At 43.5% G+C, this 14,065-nt stretch overlaps 1 protein-coding gene across 4 annotated transcripts in view; it reads right to left on the reverse strand.

The window, feature by feature from the left end:
* The window catches only part of nkain1 (sodium/potassium transporting ATPase interacting 1), a 440,342-nt gene that overhangs the window by 124,142 nt on the left and 302,135 nt on the right, over nt 1-14,065 (reverse strand). For 3 of the 4 annotated variants that reach the window (XM_052036125.1, XM_052036122.1, XM_052036123.1), the window contains exon 2: nt 8,138-8,275. In XM_052036125.1, the coding sequence (XP_051892085.1) occupies nt 8,138-8,275 (138 nt within the window). The remainder of the gene's footprint in view (nt 1-8,137; nt 8,276-14,065) is intronic. The other variant, XM_052036124.1, reaches the window with a different exon arrangement.

The raw sequence follows: 14,065 nt of genomic DNA on the forward strand, positions 1-14,065 counted from the left end.
TGCCAAAATTAGTGGGAAGCTAGAGGATTGGGAAGCTTTTAAAAACCAACAGAAGGCAACTAAAAAAAGCAATGAGGAGAAAAGATGAAACATGAAGATAAACTAGCCAATAATATAAAAGAGGATACCAGAAGTTTTTTTCAGATATATGAAGAGTAAAAGAGAGGCAAGAATGGACAGCAGACTGCTGGAAAGTTACGCTAGAGAGGTAGTAATGGGGAACAAAGAAATGGAGGATGAACTGAATAAGTATTTTGCGCCAGTCTGCACTGTGGAAGACACCAGCAACATGCCAGAAATTTGAGAGTCAGGGGGCAGAAGTGAGCGTAATTGCTATTACTAAGGAGAAGGTGTTTGGGAAGCTGAAAGGTCTGAAGGTAGATAAGTCACCTGGACTGGATGGACTGCACCCCAGGGTTCTGAAAGAGGTAGCTGAAGAAATTGTGGAGGCATTAGTAGTGACCGTTCCAGAATCACTGGAGTCAGGAATGGTTCCTGAGAGCTGGAAAATCACATCTGTCACTCCACTCTTTAAGAAGGGAGGGAGGCAAAAGACAGGAAATTATAGGCCTGTTAGCCTGACTTCAGTGGTTGGTAAGATGTTAGAATCCATTATTAAAGATGAGGTTTTGGGGTACTGTAAAGCTCATGATAAAATAGGCCGAAGTCAGCATGGTTTCCTTCAGGGGGTTATTGCCTGACTAATCTATTGGAATTCTTTGAATTAACAAGCAGGATTTTCAGAAGGCCTTTGACAAGGTGCCACGCATGAGGCTGCTAAACAAGATAGGAGCCCATGGTATTACAGGAAAGGTACTAGTATGGATAGAAGATTGGCTGGCTGGCAGAAGGCAGAGAGTGGGAATAAAGGGGGCCTTTTCTGGTTGGCTGCCAGTGACTAGTAGTGTTCCACAGGGGTTGGTGTTGGGTTCGCTACTTTTCATGTTACATGTTAATGATCTGGATGATGGAATTGAGAGCTTTGTGGCCAAGTTTGCAGATGATACCAAGCTAGGTGGAGGGACAGGTGGTGTTGAGGAAGCAGGGAGTTGCAGAAGGACTTGGACAGGTTGGGAGAATGGGCAAAGAAGTGGCAGGTGGAATACAGCATAGGGAAATGTACGGTCATGCACTTTGGAAAAAGGAATAAACGTATAGACTATTTTCTAAACAGGAACGAATTCAGAAATTGGAGCTGCAAAGGGACTTGGGAATCCTGGTGCAGGATTCCCTAAAGGTTAACTTGCAAGTCGAGTTGGTAGTAAGTAAGTAAATGCAATGTTAGCATTCATTTCGAGATGACTAGAATATAAAAGCAAAGATGTAATGCTGAGGCTTTATAAGGCATTGGTCAGAACACATTTGGAGTAGTGTGAGCAGTTTTGGGCCCCATCTGAGGGAGGATGTGCTGGCATTGGAGAGGGTCCAGTCGAGGTTTACAAGAATGATCCTGGGAATGAAAGGGTTAATGCATGAGGAGCATTTGATGGTTCTGGGCCTGTACTCGCTGAAGTTTAGAAGGATGAGGGGGGACCTCATTGAAACCTATCGAACAGAACAGAAGGACGTCTCTCTAGAACAGAGCTGAGGAGGAATTTCTTTAGCCAGAGGGTGGTGAATCTGTGGAGTTCATTGCCACAGACGGCTGTGGAGGCCAAGTCATTGGGTATATTTAAAGTGGAGGTTGACAGGTTCTTGATTAATAAGGGCATCAAAGGTTATGGGAGAAGGCAGGAGCATGGGCTTGAGAGGGAAAAATAAATCAGTCACGATCAAATGGTGGAGCAGACTTGGTGGGCTGGATGACCTAATTCTATTCCTGTCTTATGGTCTTAATTGCAGAGCTCTCGCTTCTCAAGGTGATAGGAGGTGCAGCAAGCCCTCAGTTACTTTCCATTGAGCAAATGATGATGATTGGAACTAATTGTTGAACCTGAGCTGCACTAACCAATAAGTGACAGGGAATAAAGGCATAGATTTAAGCGCACAGAAGATTCAACCTGTTTCAGGAAAGACTTTGGGAGGGAAAAGTGACACAAATTGTTACGAATTTCTGTAATATCGAATGAGTAATCAAGTTATTCCAACCAATTGCCTGAAGCAGCAGGCACTAACCACCTAGAATGGACCTTAGATTTGAACAGCCGCCAGATCTCAATATATTACTCGTCCACTTTGGTCACAAAGAGCTGCTCAAATGACCTTGAGATGATTAAAGTGTTTGGCTTCAATTTGCACTTCAATCAGCTCTGCTCCACTATAAAACAGATTTTCTGTAACCATAAGGACAATTCAGCTGCCTACTTTGGTTACTTTTGAAGGGAGATGGTTTGGAGGAACTCTATTCTCAGATAGATGTGTTTTTGCTGCCTCAGTCAGACCCTGCATCATTTCCAGCAGAAACTAGCCACAATCCTCGGCTACTGAGAAACCCTTGGAATTTAATAATCTCACTCTGGTTTTCAAGACCCTCTGAAGCCTTGCTCTGCCTATCTCTGAAGCTTCTTCAAGCCCTGCGACCCTCCAAGACCTCTGCTCCTCAAATTCTGTTTGCTTGTGGAGGTGATAGAGGTAGGTACAATAGCAACATTTAAAAAAAACATTTGGACAGGTTCATGGATAGGAAAGGTTTAGAGGGATATTGGCCAAACACAGGCAAATGAGATTCACTTAAATAGGTATAGAACATAGAACAGTTCAGCACAATACAGGCCCTTTGGCCCACAATGTTGTGGCAACCTTTAACCCTCGCCGAAGACTATCTAACCCCTTCCACATATCTCTCTATCTTAAATTCCTCCATATGATTATCTAGTAATCTCTTGAATTTGACCAATGTACCTGCCTCCACCACCGCCCCAGGCAGTGCATTCCATGCCCCAACCACTCTCTGGGTAAAAAACCTTCCTCTGATATCTCCCTTGAACTTCCCACCCATTACTTTAAAACCATGCCCTCTTGTATTGAGCATTGGTGCCCTGGGAAAGAGGCACTTTCTATCTACTCTATCTATTCCTCTTAATACGTTATGCACCTCTGTCACGTCTCCTCTCATCCTCCTCCTCTCCAAAGAGTAAAGCCCTAGCTCTCTTAGTCTCTCCTCATAATGCATACTCTCTAAACCAGGCGGCATCCTGGTAAGTCTCCTCTGCACCCTTTCCATGATGGAGTTGGGCTGGACAGCCTGTTTCTGTGGCGCATAACTCTGATTCTACGAACTTCCAGTTGTAATCACTCCACTGTTGTCGACTATGCTTTCACCAGCTCAGTGTGAGCTCTGGAATCAACTCCCTAAATATCTGCACGTCTTGTTCCTCCTTCGAGATTGCTCCTTAAAACTGTACTCTTTCATTCTGATTTTTACTCATCTGCTAAATACCTCATGATGTGAATATACGACTTCTCACAGGGGGTGTTGAGACTCTGGAATTCTCAACCCCAGAGTGTTGTGAAGGCCAGGTCACTGGAGGTATTTAAAGAGCACGGAGATAATTCTGTGAAAGATCAGAGAATTGAGGGCTGTGGGGAACTGGCACAGAAGAGGAGCTGAGGCCTGGGGCAGTTCAGCCATGATCATAGTGAACAGCGGAACAGATTTGAGTGGCCTACTCCTGCTCTTATCTTCTTGCTGCCAAATTCCATTTTGATGATACACATATGATGCACGTTTTATCACAACAGAGGTGCTTTATAAGTGTAACTTGCATCTACTATTGTCCTAAAAGGGTCGCTTTCTACCATATTCATCTCTGTCTCCCTGGGATTCTTCCTTTTCCTCTCTACAATCATTTTTCTTCTATAAACAAAGGATATTACAAACAATTTACAGCACAGGAACTGGCAATTCAACCCGAAGAGTCAATGCCAGTGTTTAAACCGGCAACAAACCCTCTGCATAAGAAGCTGCAGAGAGTAGTGGACTCAGCCCAATACATCACGGTCACATCCCTCCCCACCATCAGTAGCATCTACATGAGGTGTTGTCTCAAGAAGGCAACATATGTCATCAAAGATCCCCACCATCCGGGCCATGCCATCTTCTCGCAGCTACCATCTGGCAGGAGATACTGAACCCTGAAGTCCTGCACCACCAGGTTTAAGAACAGCTACTTCCCTTCAACCATTCAGTTCTTGAACCAACCAGCACAACCCTAATCACTAGCTCAGTATAGCAATACCAAGACCACTTTGCACTACAAGGACTTTTATTTTGTTGTTGTTCTAATTGTGTTCTTTCTTGTAAAATTGTGTACAATTTATGTTTAATTTATGTTTTTCATGTGAATGTTGTGCATCTGACGTTATGTGCCTGTGGTGCTGCTGCAAGTGAGTTGATCATTGCATACATGTACAATAGGTCAATAAACTCAACAATCCTCTCAACATTTTCTTCTGCTCCATTGCTGCTCATGTACTGCTAAAGCTCCCCTTAAGTTCTCCATTACGATTTAGAATGGTGTCTTTCCATGAAACAGAATTAACATGGCTCAGGAGGAGAAAATTAATAGGCCTCAGTGATGCTTGGCCATGAGTCTGGAAGTGGTCAGATGCACAACCTTTGCCTCTGAGTCAGAAGGTTGCACATTTGACCAACTCCACAGTCATGAGTACAAAAGCTTCAGCTGACAATTCAGCCACACTCAGGGAGTGCTGCACAGCCAACGGCATCGCCTGTCAGATGCAACTTTAAAGTTCGGCCTTGTTCACGCTCTCAGGTGAACATAAAAAATTCCATGGAACTAATTCTGAGAGCATGTGTCTGGGTAATAATTATCCAACTAACATTAGGAAGGTCAAGTTCTCTGGTCATTTATATATTGCTTTTTTTGGGATCTTTCTGTGCACAAAATACAAGTGTTGTGGAGGTTATGCAGTGGAGCCACACAAATGTCTTTTTAAAAACATCTTTGGTCAGGTTCTTGAAATCAAAGCTCTCCTCACTCATTTAGTTGATTCACTTTACAGACATAAATTATCATTACTTCTCCAGGGTACATTTTCTGCTGTGTTGCTGGGACATTGCTGAGCCATTACCACTACGTGTAATTACCACAAATTGCACCTGTTCATGTGTAATTGACGTTAATGTGACTTGTGTGTCAGTCATTAAATAGGAAACTTTAAATAGAAGTCAATTCAAAATCACGTGTACTGCAGCAATGGTTCATAATCATTTTTGAACTTGTTCTGAGCATTCAAGTTTGTGTCTTGTATGCTTTATCCAAATACATTTACTAAAACAGGATTAGAAGCCTCTACATTTGGCAATATTGTCCTGCAGCAGAGCTTGATCATCAATTGTTTTGAAGTGGGAATTTGGATCACACAGAGTAAAAAGACAATGGAAGAATTAGCACAGGGCATTTATCCATGGACACAAAGAGACAGCAGCAGTACAAACCTGCTGTCTCAGATGAGTCATTGGAGCATGGTGGATTTTTACTTGGTAGTATAATTGTTTTGCAGCAACAATTCTATGAAATTAGTCATCTGATTTCCTGGTACAGGTCAAGGAAAGAGGCACATGGATTTTACAATGTAACCCCGAATGATAACAGCATATCCAATGGCATATTTTGTCTCCAATGGCAGGAGACACTCATCTCTGCATGCCAGAGAAGCCTCTGGGTTAGTATATATGGAGATAAAGGGTGGGAGGATATCTAGCTCTAGAATGCCTGCCTGACTCACTGAGAACTTTCTACTGGCATTCACAGTATTCTGCTCTGTAAGACTAATTGGATAAAAATGAAGACTTTCCATGTGCTCCATTTTTCAGTAACATGGCTTTCATTTCTTTAGCTCGATGGCAAGAGAAGGAAAGGCTACAATACTGCAATGACCCACTGTCAGGTGGGCTAAAATGAGGCAGAGAGGACATAAAGTAGTGTGGGTTTGCTCACTGGTATGAAGGGCTCCTCTGTGAGTCAACCATAAGGTCTACAGCCACAGCTGTCGACTGCAAAGCTCCCCTGGGTAATGAAGTACTCGTGTGTAAACTGGGTGCTGGGAACTGTGGAATGAATCCTGGTCACAGCTGGCTGGGAGCTCCACACCCACCTGTCTTTGCACCAGACCTCGGGATCCAGGGAGCTAAATAAGTCGAGGGGTGAGTGGAATTTTACTGCAAAAGAAAACCTTTGAGAATTTTCATCCTGTCATATTCTCAATGGATAAATTTTTTTCATCAGTAGGTTGGTGCCTCCATTAATTTTGCTGTTGTAATCAACTTCACTGCTGAAGTACCGATAGCGCATACTGTTCTGGCTGGAAGAATCATCACCGACTGAGTTAAAATTACTTCATTTATAGGACTGCATTTTCCTCCAGACTGCCTGCAGTACTGGATTAGCAAAAAACAAAGGGTCTTAAACTCCTGAGATGCCTATGTTGCCATGGTGATGACCTGAGCAAAATGTTATGAGGCATGTATCAGCGGCGCATCCAGCCCATAGAGTTGCTGGGCTTCGGTCTTCTGTTGGTTAGTGTTCTGCTGACATTCAGCCTTTCTTGGAGGATGCCCAGCTTTTCAAAACAATATGGCAAGACATAAAAGGTCAGCATGAGATCCAACAGCAGTGAGAAACCATCCCATGGCCCAGAGGAATGAAACTCTCACCAGGCAGCATCATGCCATAGCTGACACACTGCTGCTTTCCAACTCCAGTGTCCTGGCTTGCTGAGTGCTCTCTATGTGGAGTTTGCATGTTCTCTCTCTGACTACAGGGCTTTCCTCTCAGTGCTCTAATGTGTGGGGTTAATGGGTTAAACATAGAATATTGAACATAGAACATTGAACAGTACAGCACAGGAACATACCCTTTGGTCCATGATGTCTGCACCTAACAGGGTGCTAAATTAAACTAAGTCCTTTCTGCCTGCACATGATCCATATCCTTCCATTCCCTGCATTTTCATGTGCCTGTCTAACAGTCTCTTAAACGTCACTGGCATATCTGCTTCTGCCACTGCCCCTGGCAGGCCGTTCCAAGAAACCACCACTCTCTGTGTACAAAACTTGCCCCATACGTCTCCTTTAAACTTACCCCCGTCTCACCTTAAATGCATGTCCTCTGGTATTTGATATTTCCACCCTGGGATAAAGATTCTGACTGTCTATGCTACCTATGCCTTTCATAATTTTATAAACTTCTATCAGGTCTCCCCTCAGCCTCCAATACTCCAGAGAAAACAACCCAAGTTTGTCCAACTTCTCCTTATAGTAGCATCCTGGTGAACCTCTTCTGCACCCTCTCCAAAGCTTCCACAGCCTTCCTGTAATGTGGGGACCAGAACTGCACACAATAGTCCAAATGCAGCCTTACCAAAGTTTTGGACAGTGGCAATATGACTTCCTTACTCTTATACTCTATGCCCCAACTGATGAAGATAACACCTTCTTTACCACCCCATCTACCTGCATAGCTGCTTTCAGAGAGAAAGTGGGGAGAATAGGCCACTGTAAATTATCCCTACTGTATAGGTGGATGGTAGAATCTGGGGAGAGTTGAGCGGTGCATGGCAGAATAAAATGGGATGAATGTAAGGTTAGTGTAAATGGATGCTTGATGGTCAGCATGGAACCAGTGGGCCGAAGGGCCTGTTTCTGTCCTGTAGGACTCTGTAACTGGACTATGGCTGGAGCTGAGGGACCAGTAGGTCCAGCAGGTATTGGGAGAAGAACTGAGAGCTGATCAAAGATACCTTAATATTGCTCCACTCCTACACAAAATATGCCCCCACATTTCAGTGGAAGTTTGTTAAGGAGCAGTACAGAAATCAAAACAGTTCCGCTGATGCAAAAATAAAACTTCTGACACTGTTATATGATCCTTTGTAAAAGACTGAGCTATAACAGAGCTTAATTGTGTGGGTTGAAAGTGACAAGAAATTATTGAAGTTATCCACTGTTTCTAGACATTCGTATCTCAACTATTTAAGCGATACATCATCTGACTTCTTCACAAAGTCGTTCTGTCTCTCTCTCCATCTTCACCATTGTCCCTCTAATGCAACACACAATGGGGCACATGGTTATCTCAACAAAAGAAGGGCAGCTCATTGATCATTAACGCAGCACCTTTAATTTTTTTGCATGGACTCTTAACAGAAAACAGAAGTCAAATGATGAACTTACCATAACTAAGTACTTTGGTCTGTACTGGATGGTTCCGAAGATACCAAGGATGATTGCCATAATGTGTAAAAAGTTGGCCAATATAGGGACCCATTGGTAGCCCAGAAAATCAAAGATCTGTCGCTCCAAAGCAGCTACCTGGAAGAAAATAAAAACAAATTGACTTCTCAGGAAACTGCTCATTAGAGCAATGACTCACTGTGCTGCACCACTGAAGCATTGCGCATTACAAACAGGAATATTGTACAAGATGGGATCAAAAACCAGTTTGAACTGAGCCTAGCAATGTAAAGGAGCTGTTGAGCCATTATCAATTTTTGGCAGTAAACCTGTCGCCAGAAGTTATTTTTTATTTATTCATTTTTCAGGCTGTGGGCACCACTGGGCAAAACCCTGCATTTTATTACCCTTGAGAAGCTGGTGATGCGCCACCTTCTTGAACACCTTCAGTCCTTTTGGGGGCAGTACTGATGGGTTCAGCTATATATTTCCAAGTGAGGATGGTGCGTGACTTGGAGGGGATTCTGCAGATGGCAGTGATCCACTGCTGTCCTCGTCTTTCTTGGTGGTAGAGGCCGCAGGTTTGGGAGGTTTGTTGGAGTAGCCTGAGTATAATTGGAGTGCATGTTGTAGTTGGTGCACACCACAGCCACTGTGTGCCAGTAGTGGAAGGAGTAACAACAAAGCTGGTGTTGGGCCTGAATTACTTAACGTGCAGCCTTGCACTTCATGAAGCTGCTCAGTGACCACCCATTGCATTGTCACATGATTCATTGGCACCTGATAAATAATCTTCACTTGCTGCAGTACATCACATGAAAGTAAAATATACTGCTGCATCACTGCTGTCCTACTGAACTACTTCCTCTATTGCCCATTGTTCTTTGTACCAACAGAAGACCAAACAGAAAATTACAAACAGCATTAACTTTTCAACTATTACAGCAAAGCACTTTGTGGTTTTGTTTCAAGGTTTGCAACATACCTAAAGGTCAAGATGACCTTGAGTAATGGTTCCACCTTTGTTCTGCAGCTTCTTAATACTATCGAAATCCAAAGCACGTAACTGCCTTGGAATCTGCTCGCACCCCTCTGTTCCTGTGCTTTCATCCATCCACCCACGCCTCCTTCTGCTACAATACTCCTCTCATCGCACCACTGTTGATCACCTGAGGCTATTATCTTGGATCTTCATCAGTGTGTGACCAAAGTAGCTGCTTCATATCTTAGTAACCTCCCCGGCAACTTGCAAGATCCCCTCCTCCTGCAGATGTCGCAGAAGTTAACTCACAAGAGAGAGGGCAAATCCTACACTCTGGGAACCCTTTGCAGCTTGAGGTTATTAAGTTTAGTTCCAGTGCCCATTAGCTTCCTCCTCCAGCCCAGAGCACAGTTTATGCATGGGACTAAATGCAGCTTTATTTAAAATAGCAGCTGCTGTCAGCGGTTCTCAAAAAAAATGAATGAACAAATTGACTCTGGGAATGCATTTGCTTGTAGAGTAACTTGTCCTCATTAAGAGGAAAGCTTAAGCATCCATTTCTGAATGAACAAAGATTTATTTGCTGTTCTTGTCTGCAGGAGCTTAGCCCTTCAGTGAATAGCGGCAGCTAACCGTGGTACAGGGAAGAGGCACAATTAATGATCAGGAATTCTGCTCCCCTACATTGAAATGAGCCTTGGGAAATTCGACATGGTAAACACACCTCATTTGGTTAAAAGCAACTCATCGAGCCTTTCGGACTCTTGTTTACCTCCCAGCAACAAATCCTCCCAGCAGTTCGTCTGCATCAGCAATAAATCTGTATCGAATCAATAAAGTGGCAGCGTCTTTAAAAAATTACCAACACAACATCACTGGGAGCATTTATTATTTATCCTCCAAATACAAAGGATATAAAGCATGCTTGTTCCTCTTTCAGTGGGGACCAAGATAAAGCAGGCTAAAGTCGGGAAATGAACCCACTGACTGCATCGAGCAGTGGTAGGTCAGAGAGATTACAACAGCAGATGTTACAGCCCGGCCATTCGAGACCACACCACAACAGTTAGTCTGGCTCTTCTATTCCATTCTTTCGTAAAGTTGTGGAGCTACACAGCACAGAAACAGGCCCTTCGGCTCAACCTGTCCATCCATACCAAGTTGTCTCAATGAGCTAATCCTGTTTGCGTGCGTTTGACCCGTATGCTTTCTTATCCATGTAACCGTCCAAATGCCTTTTAACCATTGTAATTGTACCCGCCTCTCCCACTTCTACTGGCAAGGAAAGTTTCAGCAGGCTGGTCTCTTTTCTAGAAAGCAGCTGAGGAGTGACTCAGTAGGGGCTTTTAAATATTAGAAGAGTGTGGGAGGGTGGATGGAGTAAAAATCTTCCCACTCACGAGACAGAGAAAATATCATGTCATCAATACAATTTAGTCTTGAATAAAAAGAGAGTCATAGTGTCATAGAGCAACACCACATGGAAACAGGCCCTTCGGCCCTTATCGTCCATGCTGATCAAGATGCCCATCTAAGCTAGTTCCATTTGCCTGCATTTGGCCCATACCTTTCTAAACGTTACCTATCCTTGCACCTTTCCAAGTGTCTTTTAAGGGTTGTTATTTTACCTGCCTCAACCACTTCTTCTGGCAGCTCTTTCTATACACGCACCACCCTCTGTGTGAAGAAGTTGCTCCTCAGGTCCTTTTTAAATCTTTCCCCTGTCACCTTAAAGCTATGCCTTCTAGTTTTTGATTCCCTTTTCATGGGAAAAAGATTGTGTGCATTCACCCTATCTCTGCCCCTCATAATTTTGAACACCTCTCTAAATTCACCCTTCAGTTCAGCAAGCTATAAGGTGAAACATAAGCAAAGGCTTCTTCAACAACAAGCCTGCCCAATCTTTCCCTATAACTCTGTCTCTCAAGTCCCAGCAACATTCTCGTTAATGGTTCACCTACTAGGCTATTACATAGAGTGGGAGACATGAATTTGAAGCCCACCAAGGCATCTGGGGAAATTAAGTTCACAAACTCAGGTAAGACTAGATCTGAAAGGCTCATGTGACCAGGAAGGTAATGGATTGTTGTTAAAAATCCATCTGTTGACATGCATGTGAAAGAACATTACAGCACAGTACAGGCCCTTCGGCCCACGATGTTGTGTTGATATTTTATCCTGCTCTAAGATCTATCTAACCCTTCCCTCCTACATAGCCCCCTATTTTTCTATCATTCATTTGTCTATCTAAGAGTCTCTTAAATGTCTCTAATGTATCTGCCCCCACAACCTCTGCCGGCAGTGCGTTCCACACACCCACCACTCTCTCTGTAAAAAACTTACCTCTGACATCGCCCCTATACTTTCCTCCAATCACCTTAAAATTATGGCCCCTCATGTTAGCCATTTTCGCCCTGGGAAAAAGTCTCTGACTGTCCACTCGATCTATGCCTCATCATCTTGTCCACCTCTATCAAGTCACCTCTCATCCTCCTTCTCTCCAAAGAGAAAAGCCCTAGCTCACTCAACCTATCCTTATAAGACATGCTCTCCAATCCAGGCAGCATCCTGGTAAATCTCCTCTGCACCCTCTCTAAAGCTCCCACATCCTTCCTATAATGAGGCGACTGGACCTGAACACAATACTCCAAGTGTGGTCTAACCAGAACTCTATAGAGCTGCAACATTACCTCGCGGCTCTTGAACTCAATGCCCCGTCTAATGAAGGCCAACACACCATACGCCTTCTTAACAACCCTATCAACCTGCGCGGCAACCTTGAGGGATCAATAGATGTGGACCCCAAGATCCCTCTGTTCATCCACACTGCTAAGAGTCCTGTCATTAACCTTGTACTCTGCCTTCAAATTCAATCTTCCCTTTCTCTCATGCACTTCAGGTAAGTCTATCATTCTTACTCCATCTGGCTTATGAGTCACTCCAGACTCAGTAATGTGGTTAACTCATAACTTTCTCCTCAGTACTGGGGCAATTAAGGATGGACAGTAAATGCTAACTTTGCCAGTGACATTCACAGCCCCTGGAAAAGAATAACTAAATTAGAAAAAATCTAGTAGGGAGTTCAGGATGGGTGGTGGGGAACCCATCTCAACATGCGTTTCTGAGACAAATAACATTTAAGGGGAAGCTGGATAAGTGGATGAGGAAGAAAGGGATAAGGAATATCTGGTGTGGGTAGCACGGTGGTGCAGCTGCTGCTTCACAACTCCAGGGACGTGGGTTCAATCCTGACCTCTGCTGCTGTCTGTGTGGAATATGCATCTTCTCTCTGTGACTGTGTGGGTTTCCTCTGGGTGCTCCGGTTTCTTCCCACATCCTAAAAATGGGTGAATTGGCGACTGTAAATTGCCCCTAGTACGTAGGCGAGTGGTAGCAGCTGGGAGGGGCTGATGGGAATGTGGAGAGAATAAAATGGGTTTGGGTGGGATTAGTGTAAAAAAGTGCTTGACAGTCAGTGCAGATTCAGTGGGCCGGAGGGTATGTTTCCATGTGGTATTTCTCTCAGAACAAAAGGATAGGGCTGTATGAAATAAGTTGGAAGTGGGGGTGGGGGTGGGGGGGGTTATATGGAGCATAAATACTGGGGTGAACCCAATAGGCCAAAGGCAATGTTTCAGTGCTGTACGTTCCCAATGTTCCATGTATATCTTGGAACGTAGATTTACACAGCAACAGCTCATAAAGCTTTTGCCAGACATTTAATCCAACAGTAGCCAATCACATAGGGTTGCCTACAGTCCTGTATTGAAAAGGGTTCTTTCTATTTAAATGAAAGATTGGTTGATCCGCGAAATATTAACATGGAGTTCCCATTTTCCTGTATACCTTCCCTAATCAGGGTACCTAATCTGAGGCTCAAGTTATGATCTGATTTAGGGCTGAATAATTCTGGGACGGTGTTTGGTCTGAGAGGCTATAGTCCAGGATTTTGCACTCACACCACAATTACAAGTCACATGCACAAGCACAAACACAAAACCATCATGACTGCATGAGTTGCCTGCAACTTTTCCCTTATGTTTGAAGTACAACTTTGGCAATCCTACATTCAAGCCACATAAACATTGAGTGGGAAGGTTATGAAGAGGACATTTAAAAAATGATTCCAGGTTTTAGCTCACTGACCTTGAAAAGAATTTGTCTTTCGCATCAATTACCTTGTTCATCAACAATGATTTTGAACTCCGGTCAACCACTGTACAATTAACCAAGAAGTGAGGTGTCGATCCTAAACTCACCTTATGTCTTGAGCTTTGAATCAGGACTTTTTTCAGGAATGCTGTGCAGAATATTAAATCTATTCAGAAATTAATGCTTGGTTGCTGAATGTCTTTTGATTCTTTTGAATGCTTGTATCTTTCCTGGGACATCCCTTTCCCACCAGCATCATAATGTTGGCAGAATCAGATAGTCTACCTTGAACACAATTCCCCAACCCCTCCATCTTGCAGTTTATTTTCTCATTTCCCCCTCCGGATACTTGGTATTGGTATTGGTTTATTATTGTCATTTGTACTGAGGTACAGTGAACAACTTGTCTTGCATACCAATCGTACAGGTCAATTCATTACACAGTGCAGTTACATTGAGTTAGTACAGAGTGCATTGAGGTAGTACAGGTAAAAACAATAACAGTACGGAGTAAAGTGTCACAGCTACAGATGAAGCGCAGTGCAGATAGACAGTAAGGTGCAAGGTCACAACAAGGTAGATTGTGAGGTCAGAGTCCATCTCATCGTATATTTGTGTATACTTTGTGTCTGGAGCATCACTTCCCTCTGTCCTATCAGCCTGCTTCATATAATTTTACGCAACATTATTGGTGCTAATTAATGTGCCAATTCCTTTTTACAAACCGTGTTAGAAAAGGAAATCCAGACAAGGACCACACAGAGAACCTTGCTCACTAACTGTACAGTTAGAAC

Source organism: Pristis pectinata, chromosome 22 (genome assembly GCF_009764475.1).
Source record: "Pristis pectinata isolate sPriPec2 chromosome 22, sPriPec2.1.pri, whole genome shotgun sequence".
Taxonomy (NCBI): domain Eukaryota; kingdom Metazoa; phylum Chordata; class Chondrichthyes; order Rhinopristiformes; family Pristidae; genus Pristis; species Pristis pectinata.